This window comes from Thermobia domestica, chromosome 1 (genome assembly GCF_964235325.1).
Source record: "Thermobia domestica chromosome 1, izTheDome1.hap1.1, whole genome shotgun sequence".
Classification (NCBI taxonomy): domain Eukaryota; kingdom Metazoa; phylum Arthropoda; class Insecta; order Zygentoma; family Lepismatidae; genus Thermobia; species Thermobia domestica.
In genome coordinates, this window is record NC_137454.1 from 18,585,837 (window position 1) to 18,610,812 (window position 24,976).

General features: G+C 36.8%; 1 protein-coding gene across 3 annotated transcripts in view; it reads right to left on the bottom strand.

Moving 5' to 3' along the window:
* Positions 1–903: 903 nt before the first annotated feature.
* Positions 904–24,976, bottom strand: part of LOC145683696 (WD repeat-containing protein 89) — a 54,403-nt gene continuing 30,330 nt past the window's right edge. For all 3 annotated transcript variants that reach the window (XM_081755071.1, XM_081755093.1, XM_081755082.1), the window contains exons 7-11: positions 23,707–23,850; positions 20,299–20,387; positions 16,972–17,074; positions 7,256–7,342; positions 904–1,011 (exon numbers count right to left, since the gene is read on the bottom strand). In XM_081755071.1, coding sequence (XP_081611197.1) covers positions 967–1,011; positions 7,256–7,342; positions 16,972–17,074; positions 20,299–20,387; positions 23,707–23,850 — 468 coding nt within the window. In that variant the 3' untranslated portion in view covers positions 904–966. The remainder of the gene's footprint in view (positions 1,012–7,255; positions 7,343–16,971; positions 17,075–20,298; positions 20,388–23,706; positions 23,851–24,976) is intronic.

The following is a 24,976-nucleotide window of genomic DNA, read 5'->3' on the forward strand; positions in this document are numbered from 1 at the left end:
ACAAATCTCTCTATTTTTAAGTTACGAAACAAAACAATCCTCACTCACTGTTAAAAGGAACAATAGGCCCATCTCTCATACAACAAGCACGTTATTTATCGATATTCTGTAATAATATCCTGAAGTCTATTTGTAAATGGGTTCACGTTCACTTTAGCCGACAGTTCTACCAAACTAAAAATTTATATTTCGTATATAGTATATAATTAATTTTGTTTTGGTGGAATTTGTTAGTTAAAAATCACAGGCGCTACGATTTACCTTTAAAAATAATTTCCGATTTAGTGTCGTAAAGCGTAGAGCGGGTAACGTAAAGGGTTGTAGCATTTGGTATTGTTCAAAATCTACGGTAATTTTTAGGCACTTGTTCCAAGTTTGCCTTCTACAGATTTTCTTAGCTTCCACTTCGCTTACATCTGCACCATTGGAGGGATTAAACTTAGTTAAATATCAGAAGAGCAGGGCGCTGAAATACATGACAAGTAATACAATACATGGCAGAGGTGTAGATAACTAGCCCACCATATGTGTACCATTAGTAAGAGTAATATTTTCTAAAAGGAACAAAATGTTAAGTAATTGGCAAGTTTCGCAAGGTTATTGTGAAGTTTACGCGTTTCTCACATACAGCGTTGCCTATGGTTTCGTTATATACGCTGACTGAAACTTGCAGAATATGCCATCTTGGGAGAGGGTATTTCCGAATCGAAAGCTAAAATCGAGAGCGCGCTCGAATTAACACTGCGACATGGGGAAGGACATCTCTAGTTCTATATATTATCTCAATGGGTGAAATGCATAAACACAACGTCACTTTAAATTTAATTAAATGTTAATAAACAGTTGCCAACTGCTTGTTGTTTTGAACTTTTGAATGTACATAGTTAAGGAAAAAATATGACATTTTCTTATAATACAGTTTATTGTCAAAAAACAAAATATGCATAAATTAGTTCTATAAAAACATCAATATGGTTTTTCTTTACTTCTTTTCTTCAAAGTAGATTCCATCTGAAAAGAAAAGAAAAAAACAAGAAGAGTGAGATTTAAAAATCACAAACACAAAAACAACAATAACAACAAAAAAAGTCACTATTCAATTATAGTATTTCTGTCAAGACCGAGTTAAAGGATCAGTGGACACTTTTCTTAAAACTTTTTACTTCAGTAAGTAAAAAGCACAATACTTGTTTTTTCTTTCTTTCTTTTATTGTAAGGACTATAAAACTAAGGCATTGGTGGCTATATTTTCTGTTAAGTTCTTACTTAACTAAGCAGAATTTTAACTGAGCGACAGATTAAAGACGTGACCAAGAATACCAAAATTTCACGTACAGCCTAAAATAATATATATTTTAAGCTTTGGTTTTAGTTAAACCGACATTGTGCAATTTTTTTAAAGACTAGGTTGAAATTGTTAAACGAAACCTGTCAAGTGAGCCTTAAACGTTAGTTCTTTATAAAACTGGTAACGTTCTATTTAATATCAATTTTCTACAGCCCAGTTACCATTTCTCTTGTGCATATGTTCATTTTTCACTGTTTATCTTTCATTTTTCTGACGAACAGAAAACTAAAATTCAGCTTTTTAGGTATTTGATCAGAGACATTACATTGTATCTTTCTCTTCCCTGCCACTTCCAGAAGCGCAGTGTTTGCTCCATTTTTTGCCCTACGTTTTTAAATTTATCGAAACGAACACACGCACGCTTCTACCATTTGACAGATGTTCACTTCAATATGGTCTCTTTCAAATAATTTTCATAAAAATATCCGATTTTGATGTGACTTCTTCTTGTCTTTGAGACTTTCAAAACGGCTAATTGTTTGGGGTTGACATCAGACAAGCACAAGGACGAGCAAATTCAACCTTAAAGGAGCAGTTCGATATAGACAGTGCCAAGCGTTTCGTTCGTGAGTGGTCCAGTGCATTGGCACGTTCTAAAGTGTGGTTTCCTTTTTCAGAACTGCTTGCGATGACTGATACCTTCAGACCTTATCAGTTCGAATCTCGAGCTAGTGGCAGCAGAGAAAGAAAAAGAAAAAATGAAAATGATTCTTTTCGTGGTCGTTACAAAAATTTGGACTGGTGCAGTTGCAGATGTTGCTCTCATATGGCTACCGAAGAAGAAAATACGTGTTGTGTTGAGAGCGAGACAATAAATAATGTCAGAGGAAGTGTTGAGTGTATAACATTACACGAAAACTTTGCTAGTGTTATTTTAAATATTGATACTTTAAATACCGCCAGACAATTCATGATAATAAACTCCAAAGACAGAATTGTGAAAGATAAGCTGACAACGAACACAAATGCTATGTGGCGATTTGTAGCTTACCGACAGTTCGTGTACTGGGTCAATTCATGGAATACACTAGGGAAAAATGTACGAAAAGTGATACCAGCTTGTGTGGTAAAGAAAATCCGTGAAACATTCCCTGAAGTGAATAACATTTATGTAGGTTTTAGACCATCTGTTGACGGAGAATACGATTATTTTGATTAGTTGGTGTATCGAATATACGAACATGTAATATTATATATATCCTATTCTAAATCATTGCATTCGATATTAAAAAAAAAAAAAAAAAAAAAGAAAGAAAAAAAAAAGCAAACTCTTATACTTACCCATAAATTTACAATTCTTCCTCCTCATCGCATGTAGATGGCCGAGGTATCGGAGCTTTCTCCACTTGCCACATCCATTACGCTACTTTGTAGTGATTCACGCCATGATGTAGATTTTCCGTCGTACGTTGTTTTCTTTATCCATTGCTTAGTAGCCTTTGAAAATTGAAGTTTGAAGCCAGTTTCTTTGCGATTTACGTTATTGTTATGATCCAGTACCGCTAGCATAGTTCTGGTCACCATACCGTCATAAGAAAAATGTTTTCGTTTTGGAGTGTATTTGAGTCGTTCATTGTGATACGATTCTAAAGCACTTGTATGACAGAAATGATTAGTATGTTTTAAATCTTGTATGAGCTGTGGGTCAGTCACTATTTTTCTTAAAATTTGAAAGTCATGGGATCCAGGATGTAACCATTCTTTTTCTTCTAATATGGGCCCATGTTCACATTTTTTAAATATATTTTTGTCACTCCATTCATGTACATTTGTAATATGATACAACACTGAGGTAAATTTCTCAACAAGTTCATTGCAGTCGCTGTTGCATGTTGCAGATGACCACCATAAATGATTAACCAAACTTGGTTTCCATAATTGTAGTTTAGTACACCGCTTACCTTCAACTTTAAGCCTTTTTGCAAAGCTTTTGGCTACATGCCATACGTCAAATTCGTGAGTTACATTTCTGAATTCCGACGCGATAAGTTTCCTAATTCCTTTATGGCGATCAGAGAGAAATAGAGTAATATTTAAATTCTTCAGAAGCTTTAGTAAAACTTGTTTACAAGCTGCTTTTTCAAAATCACCTTCCACTAAACCCTTTTGAACGACTGTAAAATCTACAATTTTATTGCTTCGCAAATCCATTACACTATATGTTAAATATTTTGCCGAGAATCCTGGGGAGTCGTATTGTCCATCCCCTGACAACCAGAAATCGGAACCTTGCAAAGATTTAGAAATGTCATTTGCATGTAAAAAGTAATAATACCTGATGGTGGGCTGCACAAAAGTTTTTATAATATTATAAAACGTAGTTTTTCCTACAAAGCATAAGTTCAACGTTTTACAAAAAGAACTAAAAGTTTCGAAACCAATACCATTTAAATAGATGGCGGACGAGATCGCTACAGCACCCAAGTACCTTTTCTTTAATCTTGGTTCCGATTCCCAAACATAAGTATGTTCATTTTCACATTTTGTTGAAATTTTTAATGATGACCCTATAATTTTGTGCTTCAAGGTATGTACAGGAGCGCGGCATATGTGGCAAAAATGAAATAACATCTGTAAAGTTTGCCAGAATACAAAAAATACTTTATCGATTAAATTTGTTTTATTCGCATCGCTCTCCGCGGAACCCTCGTCACCCATTTCATCATCATTGTCACTTGATACAGAAAAATTAAACGATGAATCAATGTCCTGATGAACACTGTCATCGTCACTGATTTCTTCTATTTCACTCCCTAATTCACATTGAATAACACTTGTATTTACATTTATTTCTAAAACAGTACCTTCGGAATAATGAATGACACCGTCGCTATTACCCTCTAATGACTCGTCTTTACTACAACCGGCAATCGCGTCTTGTACGATTTTTTTTCGTTGGTAACTGGACATACATCGGCGCTTGATTAATGGCTCGGATTCTAAACCTTTCAATAATATACTTGGAACAGCATTCTTTCTCAGTTTGCGTGTAAATGTTTCTCCTGGCATTACTTTTTCTTTTAGTAAACATGACTGCTCGAAGTCGGACTCTTCAAAATGTTTCGAACAAACACGAGTGTATTTATTTGGCTCAAAATTTTTCCTATTGATCTTCTTGAGCCATAGTGTATATCGATCTGGTGATTTCTCACGATTGGGAAATCTAAAAAAAGATATTTTATGTCCCTCAGTTTTAATCGCACGAGAATTACAACCGAAAACACAGCACGTGTTAGGCATTTCTATCTCACTTCACGCACACACACATAAAGCACTGTAATAACACTTGTTTTCTACTTCGCACAACACTACGTAATCACTGCTCTCTCTATTTTTTTTTATAGTACTGATGAAGAAAAAACAACAAACAAGAACGTCCCTCAAGAATTCAACACAAAGCAAGACTGCTAACGAACCCAAAACAATCTATTAAATCCACTGCACTATTAAAGGATTATCAGCTACGCACAAGAGAGTGGTTGCTGACTCACATTGAATTCCTTGCAGCCCACCAGTGACGTAAGCATTTGCGATTCATCAAAAACAAAGGCATATAGAAGCTGAACGAGACGGCCTATGAACATTTAAAAAAATACGTGTCTCTTATTTCTTTTTACTCTTTCTATTGCACCAAACTTGTTTTTAAGTCGAACTGCTCCTTTAAGTTTAAAGTTTGATTTAAAAAAAAAAAAAAACGATTCTCCACTGTAACGTTTTTCTTAAAATTTCTCGTTTCAATTCAAAATAGGATACGTTTTCTTCTTTTGAAATTTAGTAACCACTTTACTGTTTGGAATTAACTGGGCCAAGGATAAGGAGGTGAATTTTCCCCAAACTTTGAGGGGGAAAAATCCACTCTCGAATTGTGCAGTGCACTACTAATTCTATGACGTTGGACTTGAATTTCGTAGGTTCGATATCTATTGGATATGTGTCAACATTCTTTCACAGCTTAGCGATTGGTTCTTATGTCTATTCCTTTACATTTTGTGCCTGGTATAATGAAACGTTTTCACAGAAACTTCCAAATTACAGTACAGAACTTTATAACGGTCCAGTTTTTCATTTATTGACGGTAGCTAATTGTTGTGTAAATTTATTTAAGTTTCTCCGTAGTACAATTACTTAGTTCTTTTATTGTTATTCTACGATATTACAGCGTGCGAAGGTATTTAGCAGACTCAATAAGATATCTAAATTTACAGAATATTCAAAAAATATAGACAGTACTTGGAATAAACGCAAGTTTAGGAGTCTCGATTTTGATACTTTTTTCTTTTTTAAATTTAGATTTCAGCTCTCATCTGGAGCCTTGGTCTTAGTGGCTAAGAGAAAAATCAATACATAACATACACTCCTTTATGATTCTCTTGTTATTTTTCTTTTTTTCTCCTACTTCTAACCAATAACGAAGGCTTCACGGTAAAGTCAAAAGCTAATTAATGCAAAGTGTGACAGAAACCAAAATTAAAAGTAAAGTGAAGCATAAGAAGAAATTCACCAAAAAATATGTAATTATTACAAGATAAACTTGTTTTGAAAATTATGTTTCTACTTCTTTCTTCTATCCACTTTTCATGAATATTCTGCTACACGTTTACCGAAACCATCTTTAGAACCTTGCACAATATTTTAATATCTCTATATTCATGGGAAGGGTTTTTCTCTGAGGCGTTCCTTGTGCCAGAGAAAGTTCGTAGTCACTGAGAACGATAGTTGAGACCTATGAAGTTTAGGGGACAACAGTAAACCATATACGAGGGGCGTTCGGAAAGTAACCTCCGATTGGTTAAAAAAGAAACACCAAAGTATATAAGAATATTATATACATCTAGAAACTACTTCTTTGCTCTATTTTTCAACTTAGTTTTCATAAGCAAAAATGAAATGAAATCTTTCAGTTTTACGTCCCACGGTTATGCCGGTTAGGCTAAAGGAGACGGTGATGATGAGAAATGAATGAAATGGTGGAATGAAGGAAGTGGGAGGAAACGGGAGAACCCCGGGAAAACGCATGAGCACGGTGTCTGTCCACACGGCGCGAGCTGAGATCGAACCAGGGACCCCAAGCACCGGAGATGAACGCTCTACCACTGAGCCACCGCGCGCCCATAGTTTCCATAAACATTCAAGGACTTATCATCCTTCTGCACTAGCTTAGAATTCCATCAACATAAAATCTCCCGCCTGTGCCTTTAGCCAGCTTGTGACCGCATCTTTCAGATCATCATCACCAAAGCGCTGAGATCCAAGCCACTTCTTTATATGGATTGTGATTGGATCGTGAAAACGCCGATTTTCACGAACTTTTCTATCAATTTTCTGAACAAGTTCATCAGTGACCACTGATGGCCTGCCACTCCTCTCTTCATCATGAATATTTGTTCTTTCACTTTTAAATGAACGAACCCATTCAGGAACAACTTTTTCACTCATCACACTTGGTCCATACACGGCACAAAGTTCCTGATGAATAGCTGCTGCCGAAAATGGTTTTGCCGTAACAAAACGCATAACAGCTCGCACCTTGCACTTGGCGGGGTTTTCTATTGCAGCACATATTATGAGACGCCACAAAAGTGGGACTAATAATCAGACAACCTTCACTCTACCACGGCTGGATGCAGACTGATGTACCGCGCACGTCTATGCAAATGTGGTAGCGCTACCCTCATTACTTCACGCAATGACCAATCGGAGGTTACTTTCCGAACGCGCCTCGTATTTCCAGACACACATTCATATAACCTGCATGTAGTTTGAGAAAGACTGTAATGAATCCTAAAAGTGTCTCATTAATCTTGAAATACTCCGTATAACTGGAACATACTTGAGTTTTTATAACTGCTGACTGTGCTAGTACATAATAATTTTAAATATTACATGAGCGAAAGATAAATACCATACCTTCAAAGGTTTGCTTGATTCTGTTCCACAACCAGGCCTCCACACGCTAATGATACCACCTTCCCCTCCAGTTATTAACACTTCTTCCTGCATTAAAAATAAATAAATAGTAATAACAATATTTTTTATACTAAAAATTATACATTCTTTACACATTTACTAGAATAAACCGGACAACTGGAAACACAAGATTTCCAACTACAGAATTTAAGAATTGTAAGGTTGGATAGCATAGGCGCAATAGGCAGTGGCAAGTAATTTGTTGCACAGAAATAAAGGAATCAAGATAGTTCAATTATAACCGTGCACAGGTATTTACGAGTACTAGTGTAAGTCAAGAATATATGTATGTCTGGAGAATTGTCTGAGGACAACATGCAAAATTCCACTACAAAAATAAAAAAAGGGGGGGGGGGGCTACAGTGGCTCAGGTGAAGCGTTCACCTTTGGTGCATGGGGTCCTTGGTTCGATCCCAGTTCGTGCCAAGTGAGCTTTATGGTGGACAAACACCATGTGCATGAGTTTTCTTGGAGTTCTCCCGTTTCCTCCTACTTTTTTCATTCCACCATTTCAATCATTTATCATAATCACCGCCTCTTTAGCCTAGCCGGCATAACTGTAGGACGTAAAACTGAAAAATTTTCTACTAGAAAAGAATTGTTATGAAGACGTAACAGATGGATTGTATAAGATACGAGTCAACTGAATTAACATCATGTTAAGGCTATGTTTTAGGTATTGTGAACCAATTTATAATGCAAGATATGATTCTTACGCTCTGCAAGCAATTACTTGATTGGTGCGATTGAAATGTCCAATTTGACGTCTGGTAGGAGATTCACCTCAGCAACACAACACAGGGATGCACTACGGTCACGTATCTAAAATCACAAACACTGTACACGTTCAGCAAACAGGCTAGAGTACGCAGACAACCAAGAGACAATGCGTATGGAATTAGACCATGAAGAACACACAACTGCAAGTGATTCTGGTTTACAGAATTAGGACATCCTATACAGAAAGCCGGAAAAATAATGCATTTAGGCTAGGAATAGCGAAAGAGCCTCGCGGGCATCGACCAACATTATGTTCGGATGAGCTAGTCAGGAACCGTAGACGGAGACTCTTGGAAACGTGTTCGTGCTATTGCATACGATTGGTTAGTTGGCTTGTAGCTTAGCATTCCTTTCAGCACCGAGGCTATATGAGAGGTGGACCTACAGCTTAACGTGGGATCCAAACATGAGCTTCCACCGGGAATCGAACTAGGGTCTTCCGCGTCGAAGACGCGTATTGTTACCATACCGTAACGAAGGAGCTCTCAGGCCAGACGAGTTATGTATGCACCATATTACTGTCGTTCGGTAACTTCATGCAATCGGTAAGGTGAAAAAGTTGGACTTATAAGTTTGACACCGGCCGACAAGAATTGTCACCAGAAGGTGGGAAGTTCTCGGGATAATCCGGAAACAGATTAGAAATAATCGAGAAAAAAATCCAGCCTCGAATTGTCACGTCGGATGTAAAATGAATTTGGTATGACAATAGTAAACGGTCTAGACAATATTTGGATGGTAATCAACGTCCAACACAGTTTCTTAAACCACCTCTCTACCCATAGGTGTTGTTGCCAAAATGGTGATCTATGGTGGGAGTGAACAATCATGTCTTTCTCAGACAGGGTGAAACCAATCACGCAGAACTCCATGAAATGCACTGCATCGATAATGTTTATTTAATATTTGTGTATATCAGTCTTTAGGGCGAAAGACATTTTTAAATATTGCATACGATAGAAGAAGAAGAAGAAGAAAAATGAAGAAAAAGTAGTAGTTAAAAATATTCTATAATAATTAATATTGAATTATTTGTCGTTCATTCCAAGTTTATAGGTTGATTACTCTTATTGGTTCGTTGTTATGACAATGAATATATAGTTTTTGTAGATTATAAAGATGATAATGGAACTGAAAACTTGTTTAATCGAAAAACTGAACATATAACTAATTGAAGCGAAGTAATAGAAAGACACATGTAAACTAGTATCTTTATATTTGGAAAATCATTATAATATATTGCATCCCAAGTCATAAATACCAAGTGTACATTTATTTAGGTGTGGAATTGTGTGTGACCTTGAAATATCCGTAGATACAAAGTTAAATAACGAACTGTGGCATATTTATATAATCGAAAATTCGGTTATAGCACTGCCAACTTGTCCGCAAGTATCTAGCAATGGTCAGCACACAAGATGCCCTCTTGTTCAACGACAATGCTCGCCCATATTCGCATATTGTAATGTACGATGTTCCATTATTACGTTATTATTCTTACCTAGGTCTGATACAAAATTCAATTTATTACGTTGTGATTTTTCTTTAATATTTTTGGTAAATATGTCGAGATGGATTTATGAACTTTTGCTACTTGGTGTACTTGGAGTATACATGTATCTACGTAAGCTCTGGTGGGAATTTTCATGGTTTCTGGCGCTCGTCATCGATGACCAGGTCAGAAGCCATGAAATCTACTTGACGTACGGGAGCAATTTTTTTTTCGTCGTAAGCAGCAATACGTAAAATGGGTGTTTAATTTGTGTTATATTTTTGTATGGAGATATCATTCATTTATTCCATATGGTACTCGACTGAAAACAATTAAGTGACGACATTATCAAGGGTGTTAGTTTGATATTTATAACTTTCAGTCGACATTAGACGGATTAATCAATCATATGCCCTATGTCATCCAACAAGAAACGTAAGTATAGAACCTTTTCCTTTTAATTAATTAATTAATTGCTTTAACTAGTCTCTTAGCTCGCTTAATTGACACTTTTAATTAAACTGATTAAACTTCCTATATTTTATGTGAATTTTTGTCTGTTGTAACACGATGCATTTGTGACCGTCAGCCTGGCCACAAAATTACGTTTTTGGACGAACAGTGTATTTTTTTTAAAACTTTTATTCGTGCAACGAAATCATTATTTTACTTGTGGAAAAGAAAAGCTATTTTGCTTGCTGGTGAGAAATTCAACTCTTTCTGCAGGTGTTCCTTAGTTGCTCTTATCGTTTCTCACGATGGAACAAAGGACTTGTTGTTTTCCAATACAACGCTTATCGTCTGGACAAAGTGCTTCGTAGCAGCAAACTCATTTTTTTCTTTCCCTAAAAATAGTTACCAACTTATAGTTTTTGCCACTATGACTATTTTCCATGTACTTTCTTCATAACGACATTTATAAAGGTTGGGAATATTTTTGGACACGAAGTTGATATTGTGTGTGAACGAATTCTCGTCGTCTGTGCACCCATACTGCGTCATCCTTCCTACCGTGGGAACAGTGTTCATAGCTTGTAGGAGTCGTAGGTGAAATGACTCATTCCCACAATTACCAACGTTCGATCCTTTCCACTGAACTGTTTCATGTATATTAGTAATGTAAAAATCTAACAGTCATGGAAGAAATCTACTAGTTCAGACTGCAACACTTTTTTTAACTATCACTTCCAAGTTTTATTCCCACGGGACCGAAACATGTATTGCCAGTGCTCTCAATTATACCGTCGTCGTATTTGTATTGCGCTAGAATGCAGAAAACTTTAACACTTCTTCATTATTTTGCATAACGCACTACCAACCCTAAGTATAGCGAACGGTATGTTCCCAAGCGTTGGTAGAAGCAGGAAGTCAACGGAAGTCTTCATAGCAAGGAGGAACGAAAAGTGTAGAAGAACGTTTTACCTATATATTAATATAGGAGTACGAAATATAATTAAATATGTGATAGGAATCGTACTTTGGCGTTGAACAAAAAGTGAATAGCAAACTTTTAGGATACAGCATTTCTTCGGAGTCAAGAAATTTTACCATGGATTAGTGATTCCTGTACCTCCCCCATTCCCCTTGTTTCAAATTACGCACTGAAAGTCTCATAGTGCGAATAACAAGTTTATAGTGCAAGTGATATCGAATAGAAGGGCTGTTTCTAGTGTTTTTATATAATATGTGCATGTCTACGTTTATCACGCAATACTAAGTGTCTTATTTTTCATTATTTCGTTTATCCAATTGCGTGAGTGCAATTTCTTTTGTTTGAGCGTTTAAGCTCCGTAAAGTGAAAATTTTGTGTGTTGTTAATATTTCTCGTTCTACTCAGTATCCACATATATGTCTATTTAATAAATAAGAATTCATCTAAGGAAGTTCTATCGTCTTCATTATGTGTGTGTGAATCCCTGCGAGCAGTCGGCTTGCCAGTCGCGTATATGTATACGCGTGCATACGCAAAAGTAAGTATAATCCAACGTTGCTCAAAATCACTTGTTATATTTGCTGTCATCAATCTGCGCGTGAACAGAGCATGAGCTTGGACCAGAATTGTTATCAGCTGTTTTCTTAGGGAATTCTCCGGGAGCCAGCACCCGAGGGAAACGGTAGGTAGCACATTTCTGGTTTGTAACCCGTTCGAGTTACTCATCGAAGTACAACGGAGTTAAATTAGTATAGTCAGTTAAGTTCATATAATACCATTCTGGCAAGGTATCTTCTATTAAGAAAACTTTGCTGTAATTAAGGTTATAGTTGGATTATTTTTTTGTATCGTTAATTTTGTTGGAACGCGTATTGTTAAAATATACATATATTCTCACAGTATTTTTTGAAATTATCTTTTAGACGAAAATGGTATTAAAAACCTCCGATTAGTTAATCTGGAGTAATAATCAGTTAATAGCTGCATTATTATTATTATTATTATTATTATTATTATTATTATTATTATTATTATTATTATTATTATTATTATTATTATTATTAGACAGACTTGACTCGTTATAATTGGTGTGGGGGAACTTTTATCTTTATTAATATGCGTATTCTTCTCCCGGATCTATCTGTGTTGTTAGTTTAATAACACACAGCATTACATTACAATATGTCGCGCAAAGGAGGATGCATGAGTCGCAGTATAAAACACTTCCTCACCCAGCGTATTCTTTTGACGTCTCTACCGTCTCCTTTAGCCTAACCGGCATAACCGTGGGACGTAAAACTCGAAGATTTCATTTCATTTTTTTCATTTTCTTTTGACGTCTCTCTCATTGATTACAGTCTTTTCCAGCATCTCGAGCACTTCTTGGGAGAGAAGAACTTCCCGGATGATCGCCACGAAACCTATTCGTTGGCTGAACGATGATAAAACAATGTGGTTTCACACATGGACTATTTTGATTAACCAGGTATTACAGTTTCCATTTTATTGGCCATTCGAAATGACGTACCTGGAGTGGACATTTCATTCGCACCGACCTAATATTGTGAACTACTTTATGTGAACTTAATAAGACCGATAAACCGTGTAGTAGAGACAGTGTGTCCGAAACTTTTCAGGGAAAGTTAATATTTTTATTTATTGGATTTTAATTTTCAGGGGTAGAAAATATTGAAGTTTATTCGTTTTGATATTTATAATTTCATAAAACATAGTCTGTGAATGTTCTTAATGTTGTAAATTGTCTGAAATGATGTTACGTGAATGTAAGTATTTTTGCAATAATATGTTAACTCAAACACATTGCAACGGACAGCGTTATGTAAGTTATGTAAAATGCAGAGTGCTGACATGACGCTCAATTTTAAGAGGAATTGGTTAACTAAGATTTCTTCAGAGAAATCTCATACGCACGTGTATGATTTTGACTCGAATTTTGGGAGCCATGTGCTGTAATGCCAGCATCTTTGTTGCATAAACACTTCAGTCTATTTTGTCATAGTGAGTTAAAGTAGGAGTTAGTTGGAGTTGAAGCTGGAGAACGAGAGTTGACGTTAAGAGTAGAAGTTGGTAAAAGTTAATCGTCGACAGAGTAACATTTTAGTAACAACGTTTAATATCACGTACATCGCAGTCAGTTATTGAGAATCACGAAGATATTCAAATAGACTGTTAATCGATACTTCAAAGATTGCTGCATTTTGCTCAGGGGAACTTCTTGAATTTGGGTGTCATCATCAATCTGCGTTTCAGGTATGATCCAGTTCACATTTCCTCTTTTACAATGAGAATTGTCATACACTTTGACTTACATATCTGACATTTCGCTACACGAACATGCACTTATACACGTTAAATATGATACGAAATACATGTTAACTATGATACTACTTTAATGATATCTCTTATTCACACATACGGTTCTGTTTTGGTAACTCAAAACAGTGGTGGAGAATCCCCGAAAGTACCTCAAAGCACATGTTTATCGAACATTAGCAATATAGGGAATTTATGATATACTTTGAGCTAATGGAAACCACCTGGGTCTATTCAAAGTACTCTATTAGTAATAATGCTTCAATTCCAAACTCAATTTTAAAGGAGTACCAACCCAGTTTGACATTACGTATACTGTTGAAAAACGAAACAATTTTAATATGCTGCACGCAAAATTTCTCATGATTTTGTTTCTTTTTTGTTTTTCATTTTTCAAAAATGGTGGGAAGTATGATCATACACAAGCCAGAAAAGAAGATCTGATACGTAGCGCTTCAAATGTTCTTATATGTGTATATAGGAAACACACGATGGGAACAAAATTACATACTGCACAGCAAAATATATTTCTTCTTTCAAATTTAAGGCTAGCGATCGATTAGAAATTATTAAATTATTTGAAGTTGTGCTCCAAGGAGAGTTGATTAGGATTAGGAGTAGAAATTACATTTTTGTGCTTGCGGCAAATATGGCCATATTAGCTCGTCACGTATGAAGGATGACGTCACTCGGCGATCATACTGTTCAAGGAAAGGGAAGGAAGGAAGCGGCCTGGGACATGTATGGTAGGTACCACCCCGGCATTTGCCTGGTGTGAATAAGGAAAACCCAGGAAAACCTCACAGGGGATCGCTGATCTGAAAAAGCTTTTTCGACCGAGTGTTCCCACTGGGAATCGGACCCGGGACCGCTCACATCAAAGGCGACTACGCTACGCAGGGTCACGCAAGGAGACTTAAGTCTGAACTATACACACCAGGCCGTTTAGAGCGGTTCAGAGACTCTGTTACCTTCTAAAGGAATCCACGAAATTTCAGGTTGATACACCATATCATATTCTTGCACCGAATCTTCTCTTATACGAAATCTCTCAGCATTTATACACAACTTAACAATGTTAGTAGTTTTGTATCAGATCAGAACCCTTTCGTTGTAAAAAGCTCGAACCTTGCAGATGATCCTTCCGATCTCTATATAGCTGTACTATGCGTATAAGTTCTCCGCTTTTCAACAACTTATCTTACTTGCTTGTCAACAAAACTCAAGAGATAGTTCATTGATGTCAGAAAACTATTTGTGTACCATAATTTTACACAAAACTTAAATTACAAACTAACCGAGAAGGACTAATTTAAATAAAGTAAAAAAAACGAAAGAAAGAAAAGAATTGAAGTTCAAAGAGTAGAAAGTGGGACTTAACCGAGAATTGAAACCAGGTTTCCGGTCTAGCATGACGAAGTAATAACAACTACGCTACACAATTTGTCCTCTGACTAGCCACACATCTTTTCTAGCTTCCACTATCTTTACTATCTATCGTCTAATTTAATTTCTCAAGAAACTCTTTGTTACTATACTCAGGTTTTGCATATAATTCAGAAAATAAAGCTTGAGCTAATTCTTCAAAATCCGAATCCGTATTACCGGATTCTGAAATAGTCTTCACTTTGGTTTCGGCTTGAGGACACAAAAGGACACAGCATAACAGAAGTTGTACAGTCCATGCTGGGTGAACAGCTGCGCATTAAATTCACATGTAAAAATGTTTGGGCAATCTGGGAGTGAACAGGGTAACGTAATGTTAGCGCAACTGCAAGGTAAGCTGGAAATCCGGTCTAGTACTACTTTTTGAACTTCATTGAATTTGCACTTATGAAAAATATAGTGTAACGAAAAATTCGTTGTTTCTTCTATTTCTCCTATGCTAAACAAAATGTAACTAAAATTAACAGGATAGGCCAAGCATCATAGCCTATTATTTCCAAAGAAAGTCATTACGAATCTATACAGCGTAGCCCACATAAAAGTAGCCCGGCTTGATAATTCCCGCTTACGATCAAAAGAGTAGGAAAATGTAAACCTGGCTAAGAGTAGGAAAACGTAATCACATGTTATAAAGGTAACCAAGAAAGTTCTGTCACTTTTTCATCCACCACATTCGAACACGTTCTGTCACCTAAGACATACCTGGAAGATCAAAAATAGTCCCCATCAGCATTGACGACCTTTTGCCAACGTTCTGAAAGGCCATGGATTCCATCGCGGTAAAACTTGGTGGCCCGTGAAGCGAAGAAGATATCAAGTACATTTTGCACCTCTACTAGGGATTTGATCTGGCGTCCTCTAAGGTAATTGTCCAAGAAATGGAACAGGTGATAATTGGACTGTGCAATGTCCGGGGAGTGTGGTGGATGCAATAGTGTTTCCCATACAAGGGGTAGAATGGTGTCCCGGATCATCCATGGACATGGGGCTTAGCGTTGTCCTGTAACAGGATGACCCCTTTGTGATTAAGCTGGCTCTAGAGTTTTTAGTTTCTCTTGAACACGGCTCAACTGCTGACAATACACAGTTGCATTGATGCTCTGACCAGCTGGTACCAGTTCCCGCTGCACGATGCCGCGAGCAGTTCACCAAACACACAAGACCTTTTCTTGGTGCAGTGCTGGTTTCACCTGTTTTGGAACTGGTTCACGAGATGCTAACCAATGACGACGGCGTCGTAGTTTCGTATAGGACCCACTTCTCATCACATGTCAATACCCTGTTCAGAAATGACTCCTTCCTCAGACGATACAGCTAAGAAACACAGGTGTCTGTTCGTGTTGCCTTCTGGCCCGGGGTCAAATCATGTGGCACCCATCGATCCAACTTGTAGTGCTTTCCAAATTGATAAGGTGCTGCCGAATGGTTTCTCCACTCACAATGAATTGTAGTTCCAGTTCCTCATATATCTGGAAATTGATCGTCTCAATTGCTACCTGAAGTTCTTCATTTTGTACACGTGTATATCTTCCGGCACGTGGTGGGTGTTTGATTGTTTCGTCACCATTCTTAATCTTGTTAAACTACCGTTGCACTGTCCGCGTAATCACGACACCTTCACCAAAGGCCCAGCATATTTTCCGCCTCGCTGCAGCGGCGTTTGACCCCAGTTTGAACTCGTACAGCATACACGCCCTTATGACGCACTGTGTAGGTCTCATGTTCACTCTGTCCTTATGAAAGTTCAAGGTGTAAGTGAACTGCCACAACCAGGTAGTATGTTGGATATATCCACGCCAACAACTGACTTTTGCCTTATCTCCGTTCGTATTCAACCCACGGTGGAGGGCCAATGAAACACAGACCTCCACAAAAAGTGACAAAACTTTCTTGGTTACCTTTATACAAGAGATGCTGAAAGTAGCCTCCGTCAACTTCGAGATACTTCTGGCAAGTTGTAACATAATTCCAGCTAAATAACTGCGGATCGGGCAGCAAACCGGCGACAGTAAGAATTACTGAGAGAATTACTCATCTCAAGTATTGCCACGCTGGGATATTTTTATGTAAGCCCACTGTAATCAGTAGCAAGGTCTTCTGCTCTAGTAGTCGCTAGGCCCAGAGGTCTTCTAAGCTAGGAAAAACTGTGTGGATTCAGAAATGGTTACTTACAGATTCATTGTACCAGCTTGCACGTACAACCTGCTTGTTTCCCTCTAGCCTTGAACAAGGAATCAACTTCTTCTTTCTGATTTCAAGGGTCCCTAAACATTTCCTATAATGAAAAGATAATGTTGATTACATTAAATGAGAGAAAGGAAAACGAAACAATAAATGCACCACTCAATTAACACATCACATATTGACCTCGAGTTTATCCTTAAGTTTTACGTCCCACGGTTATGCCGGCTAGGCTAAATGAGATGGTGATGAGAAATGAATGAAATGGTGGAATGAATAAAGAAGAGAACTCCGAGAAAACCTACGCACATGTTGTTTGGCGACCACAAAGTTCACTTGGCGCGAGCTGGGATCGAACCAAGGACCCACACCAGAGGTGAACGTTCTACCCCTCAGCCACCGCGGTCTGTGATGTCGAATTTAATTTCACTGTATATACAATTTATATATAAGAAATAATTGCTTATTCTGAATTGTACTGTAATTGTACAATGATGAGCTTTAAACACTTGCTAATGTAAATCCCTTCTGCTGGAACAATTATTCTTTTCAATGGCCTTTTTCTTCTTGCTACAGTATATACTTTGCATCATATCTTTAGTAACGATATGTGTAATGAGGAATTGTGCTAACTATTGAAAAATACTTGTAAGATAGTTATCATTAACTTATAAAATTACATACTTTTTTTTCTTAATTTACCACCCAATTACTTGAAATTCTTATTAAGGAACTGAAATATATCATTGTAAATTTTTGTATCTGATGTAGAACCTATATTTTGTGAAATTATGTTGATCTCTGAAAAATTTTATAAAGCTACCCATGAAACTTGAATTCAGTTTATTTTTTTATTTCATTTATTTATTTACTTTTTGTATACCATGACACAGTACATTTCAATTAATTTTATTTATTTAAATAATACCTCACATATAGCTAAAAAACAGATTTTCGAGTTGTATTTTGTAATAGGGGACTGTTCCTGTTCCTTCTTTCAAGTACTTCCACGTAGATATACACATATATTAAATACGGTGTACTGATTTTCCTAGCAAGTTTGTTATCACTTATTGTATAGTAATTTTTAAAACAAGAGTTACGAAACCATTCATTAGAACTTTACTATATAGTAATATTTGAAGTTATATTTTAAAATACGAAGATCACATTTACTTTCTGTATGTTAGCCAGCTTTCTGTGAAACCAGCAGTGGCCAATCATTAAACATCATGTATTTATTTATTTATTGAACATATACATTTATACATTTATTTATTGAAATTCCCATATACAGCACAATTTTGTCATTTTACACTGGGAAATGTTAACAAGCAAGGAAAAAAAGAAAAAAATAGAAAAACGACAAAAAAAAACAAAAAAAAACTAACTAACTAACAACACCAATAATGTCAACACAGAGTGCGAAAGTAATATTTAGCGTTTATCATTCTGTCCAACACCGGGATGCTCGAAAAAATGTCCACTTCACTAGTTAGATGATTATAATAGTTCGGTATTCTGTGAAAAAGAGACCTCTGTGTAATTATCAACCTAGGGTGTCAACTTAGATAGATATTGCGGGAAGGACACGTAAAGATAACTGTTGAAGTCGGGTTTTCTATCTTAGGTTCCCATTAACTATCTTATGAAGAAATTTCATAGAGTTATTTTTGCTTACTCCCGGCGGCTGGATATTAAGATATCGCAAAATTTCCTCCCGAAGTGCGGGAACCGAGAGCGTATTATTGTAATAAAGAAATTAAGAACAGACTTAAGTCTAGAGAGACGTGAAGATGCTGCCATGGACCTTATGTGAAAGCAGTATTCGACCTTGGGCGCTATTAGTTTTATAGAATGTTGCTAATGATGCCACAGTGCGTAATTGAGTGAAGCCCCAGCATATGCGTTGAATTCTTAACTATTGAGGAGATGTGGTTAGGGAACGAGGGTTTCGGATATAAGATGACACCCTAGCAGAATGTGTTCTAGGGCAATCGTTAATATAGTATTTGGAGGGAACAGGAGACTTTTTCAGAATAATTGTAATACTGGCACATTTCTTGCTGTTAAGTTTCAATTGCTACATTTCACACCAGTCTACAATATAATTTATGTCTTCCTGTAGGGCAATCGTCTCTTGGAAACACGATATTTCTTTGTATAATTTACAATCGTCAGCAAAAAGTAAAAGACCACTAGAATTAGCTGATAAGTAAGAGTAGAGGTCATCCATATACAGGACAAATAGTAGGGGCCCTAGTACGCTTCCCTGTGGCACCCCCCGAGATCACAGGTTGGGGGTTAGAAATCGTCCCAGAAGAACTTTCCGTTTACGGCCCTTCAAGTAGCTGGTGATTAAAGAGAGAAATTTACCATGTACATTAAATCTATTGGAAAGCTTGTGGAGAAGAAGAATATGACTGACAGAATCAAAGGCCTTGAACAAATCAAAATAGATTGAGTATTGTTATTCATACATTGGACTGCACAAAAAAGAAGATTACTTAAGTTTGTGAGACTTGAGCATAACGGTACAAAGCCGTGCTAAGAAGCCGTACCATTCTAACATTTGCTGGTGTGCACGAGGAAAAAAACACTCTTAGATTGCTGGCCAGAGAAAGCTGTTACACATTTTCTACTGAGTATTTCCACCGGGAATATTTGGTTACTTCGAGTTGCAAGTTCAAGTGATCACAGTAAACCGAAACGTGGCACCTTAAATAGTAGGCACGTTCCCCAACAGTACTATATTACCAACAAGGAAGGGCCCAAGGAAATAGCCTGCTTAACTGACAACGTTGCGTTTTCATTTAGGGTGACTTACCAGTGTGGAGACCAAATAAGTGGTACGATTGGAAAAATCCCACTATTCTAGATTGAAAAACTACCTATATCCAAAAATGTTCCTCTCTTTTACATTTTTTTTTGTATCATTACTCATAGCAGAGTTAGCCTATGGCAAAGATATTTTGATACGCTCTGTACAGTGGGTAATGTGATAACAGCAGATAAGTTTATTCATACCGAATCTTTGAATTGAAGCTGTTTCGTCAAGATCCTGTTTGCTCCAAGCAGGGATCGAATACGAGACTATAAATAAACCTGCTTAGCCATCGGTTATTTGAAACTTTAATCAATTTGAAGTTTTAATTCGAAGGAACAAAGTTTTTTTTAACCAACTAATATTTATTATCTATGCTTCCAAGAACTATAAAAAATTAAAATAAATAATAATAATAATAATAATAATAAAATCACACAACGATTTTATTATGTAAAACTGTTAATTTACTATTAGATATTTAATAAACCTACCCAGTCGTCGATCCTGCAACAAGCATTAGTTTATCCGATTGTTTTATACGATGAACGTCTACCAAATAACACCTGTCACTACATTTTCTCTGAAACAGAAAGGAAAAAGAAAAGTGTTATCAAAGCTGAATTTACACACTTTAGTACAAGAAAATCTAAGTAAACCAAATCATTAATGGTGTAAACATAACAAACCATACAAAACCAATAAATTTGAAACAAAATTAGAAGGTAACTACCAGGGAGTTACTAAAAAATTCCGCTTGATCAAATTGAAGAAGTAATAGAAAGAAAACAACGAGTTACTTCTCAATATAATCTTCCTTGACTTCAATACGCTTTTTAATTTTTTTGATTAACATTTGTATTCTCGTACAAAAAAAAAGTCTGCAAAATGGCTTACAACAGCGTCTTTCAGCTCATTCTCATCCAAAAATTATCTTCCTCCAAGGTCTTTCTTTATTCTCGAGAAGAGGCTACGGTGGCTCAGTGGTAGAGCGCACCTCTGCTGCATGGGGTCCTTGATTGAATCGCAACTCGCGCCAGTGAGCTTTTTACTGGACAAACACCCATGTGCGTGGGTTTTCTCGGGGTTCTCCCGTTTCCTCCCACTTTCTTCATTTCTCATCTTCGCCGTCTCCTTTAGTCTAGCCGGCATAACCGTGGAACGTAAATCTTAAAGATTTCATTTGATTTCATGCCAGTCTCGAAAACGCTTGGTGTTAAATCTGGGCTGTATGGTGGAAGCCAAATCTCCTCGAAGCAACAATCTTTCACTGTACCCCTGGCAACGACAGTCGTGTAAACTGGAGCATTGTCATGTAGTAAGCGAGCTCAACGTATAGCGAAAGATTGAAAATACGACTGCCCCCAACCAACTGACGCAGCTCAAAAGTTAAAGCTGATATTTCTTCCATAGATCACACTATGTGTCAACGACTTATTAACAGTGGCGCGATATTTCGGTGTCGAGCCAAAAACTTTTGGAAATACCTGGTATTCTTACAGAAAATAATTACGTAATTGTGAAATGGCAGATGTGTCATTATGAGGTATCACATTTATAAACGATTATTTCTGTATTTCATTATAATGGCTGAGGTAACCTTATATATATATATATATTACGTGAATGTGTTGCATATCGGAATGATTTCAAAAAGAGATCTATTTTTTACTTGTACAAGTCGCTGCGGTTCTATGCATTAATCTCAACAATGATCATTTACAGCGAGTTGATACTAAAAATGTAAAATTCCTCGAAGATACTGTGTAGGTCTTATTACTGTTCAGCTATTTGCTTCAACATTTACATTCTCCACACTTTCAAGAGTTTCTAGCTCTGAAATTATACGTTTTTTTTTTCTAAAGATCCGCTATTATCGTCCTATTAGATATAATGAATTACCTCTATTTCTCTATCTCAAAAAAAAAAAAAAAAAAGTAATTCCTTCCGATTATAAACATGGATTGTTGTCATCTCCAGGAAAGAGATATTTTATTCTGGTTCCTCTAATCTCACTGGCATGTAAGTTCCTTTACTGCACAAGCTTGGAATAAAATGCAAAACATGCAAGGAGGACATAATATATATCTGGAAAAGGTAGTTACTGTAACAGGATGTGATTAAGGGGCCCGCTCATCTTTATTCATCTTGAGAAGCAGTTGTTTAGCAGCGAGAGCTTAGCAGTTTCATGCATCTCCCAGTTCGAGTTCAATCGCCTATATTGTCAACATCAACGGACGTTCATTAGCTGCCTTTAGCTGATAACATTTTAACACCTACGAAACAAGTTTATTTCCTATTCATTGTTTGCCGTTTACAAGGAAATCCTTGTATTTGTAAAGCCTTTGTTTTTGTAAACTATGGTAACAGTTTCCCTTACCTTTTGTCCCTACCTTCACTTTTTGCTTTGCTTCATCATGTATACAAAGTCTCAAATATACTGCTTTAAAGTTTTATTGTGATGAGATCAGGTGCTTTCTCAATGAATTTGTACCTTACTGGCCCTCGCAGTCATATTTCAACATGCAGACACTGTCCTCTTCGATCGTTTACCCGTCACTTGTCGCAGCTACAAGAAGTTTTGATAGCTGTAAACAAGAACTTTGACATCCATGAGTTCTTCTTCCTGAGTTCTGAAATGCGTCATCTAGCCACGCTAGCAGCTTAGTTCCTAAGCCTGGCCGCTTTCTGTTGGGTTAGCTGAAGAATGCGATAAGGACTTTGTTTGTTTCGATTTGGAGTAACTGACCACCTCTGGGTAACGTAGCTCCACATTGTGTTTCTTCCGTCTTTGCGCCTATGACGTCAGAAGCACAGTCAGATCGAAAGCAACTGAGAGACCATGACCTTGGTCATTCCGTTATGGGGATTTGTCATTCGTCTTTGGTCCTTTTTCAGTTGGCATTTGGTCATTCTACTTCGATGTTAGTCTTTTTGATCGAAAGCACTTTCGAAGGAGATCTTAGGTCTTTGACACTTTTGGACTTCGACAAAAACATTCTACAGCACTAGCCAGAGAGAGGATCATGGAACAACAATCTTGGTGAGACTATTCTTATATTAAGTTGCTATCTCCAGTTCTACCATCTTTAATTCCACCAACATTCCGTTGCTACCATTATTCATTTATTTAAATAGTGTTTTTTTTTTTTTTTTTTTTTTTTGTTCAAAAGAATCTCAAATTACAATTATACCCTTTATTTCCTTTCCACTCCACCTTTTACCATCTCGTTTCACTACAAATAATCTTGTACAGCTCTCTTGTGGCTATGTGGATAGCGTTCGCACCTTTGGTGTGGGAGATCTGACTTCAATTCCTGGCGAAAGCTCACGTGGTTCGAAACCCACATTGAGCTGTGGATTTATATCTTATAGCCTCTATGCAGACTGGGACACTAAAATCAAATACAATCTAATCGAAATAATCTTTGTAATTTTAAAATTTCGTTTAATACATTTGATATCGTAACGTAGGCTTCGTATAGGTATGGAAGCAGTTTAATCTACCTTAATGGTCTTCAACCTGAGATACGTGAGGACTTCTTAGAGTACTTAAAATTTAAAATAAACATTACGATGTACAGGGACTTGTATGAGAAATATTGGAATTCCACAGAAAGATTAGTAATGGGTCAAACGGAACCCTCCTGTCCTTTTAGTGTTAATTCTCGTTCATCCTACCTCCACTAAACCTTTGTCTCAACAATGCTGACATAAATAAGCGAAAAATCAAAGTGTAAATGATTTTTTGAAGGCACATGTAACAACACAGAAGTATTTTGTCACAATTCTTCATAGTTCACAATACAAAAGCACTAGATGACGACCTAATTATTATACACAGTAGCATTTAACTTTTCCATGAAAAAAAAAATAATAAATAAAAGCAATAGACAGAGTACCTGCAAGGACTTCGTGACTTGTTCTCTAGAAAAACTCGTGAACGGTGATGCATCTTCAACCCTCCATAGCTGTAACTCTTCGGTGTGGGTAATGCATGATAAATACCTATCCTTCCCTTCTCTGCTAAACCATGAGAGTTTGCTCTGTTGAAAATAAAGCAATTAGTTTTATATCTCCTTTTAATCATGGTATAACATTAAAACAATTCATTTTGCTTATTCATAATATGTCACACGAAAGAAACGTTTCAATTGTAAATTGTCGGAGTGGTTATACGAGGTATGTTCAAAAATTATTGAAACATTTTATCGCGCGTAAACCAATGAAACGCGAGAGACTTTCTTCAGTATAGATGTGGAGCGGACATTCATGTGCAGTCATGATTTTCTTCCCACACGCAGAAAGCGTCAGTCGCCGGCAGTCGGCCAACGAGTGAAGACGTGTAGTGAGCGGTTGTCGAATTTCAGTTTTTTTTTTTTTTTTTTTTTTTTTTTTTGTAAAATGACAGAAAAACTTGAGCAGCGATATTGCATCAAATTTTGCCAAAAGCTTGGTGTACCCAAGCGGAAACCATTCAATCAGATCGGTACATTTAATTCTGAACGAGAATTTGGGCATAAGAGTGTCCGCGAAATTTAATTCAGGCTTTCACCGCCAAACACAACATTCCTCTGTGTCGTCAGGCTCCTTACTCACCCGACATGGCTCCGTGTGACTTTGATAATTTCCCAAGCTGAAAGCACTACTAAAAGGGACCCGATTTGAGTCAAGAGAAGACATCATGCGGAATGCAGTACGATTACTCACCATCCCAAAATCTGCGTTCCAGAAGTGTTTCCAACAATGGCGGGAACGCTGGGAGAAGTGAATGCATTATCAAGACTATTTTGAAGGGGATCAGTATTTCGGATTTCCAAATCAATAAACGTATTAGTGCCAACCAAAGGTTCGAAACTTTTTGAACACGCCTCGCATAAATATTAGTACGCAACATTACATAAAAAGGAATCAAAAACCCACTATGTATAATATATGGACATATCTTACATTTATACGGTCTAAATTTTTGGGTTTTTGGCTTTCATGCGAAAACCTAAATTCGATTCACGATCAATACATGAGATTCAAGTTTCACGTTACATTGTAGACTTATGACTCAGACAGCTTCGATACTAAAAAAAAGAAACATCATTTCCTACAGAGAAACAATTTTACCACATTTGCTACCAATAAGATTAAAATTAAATAGTTGTTGTCAGTGCAGTAAAA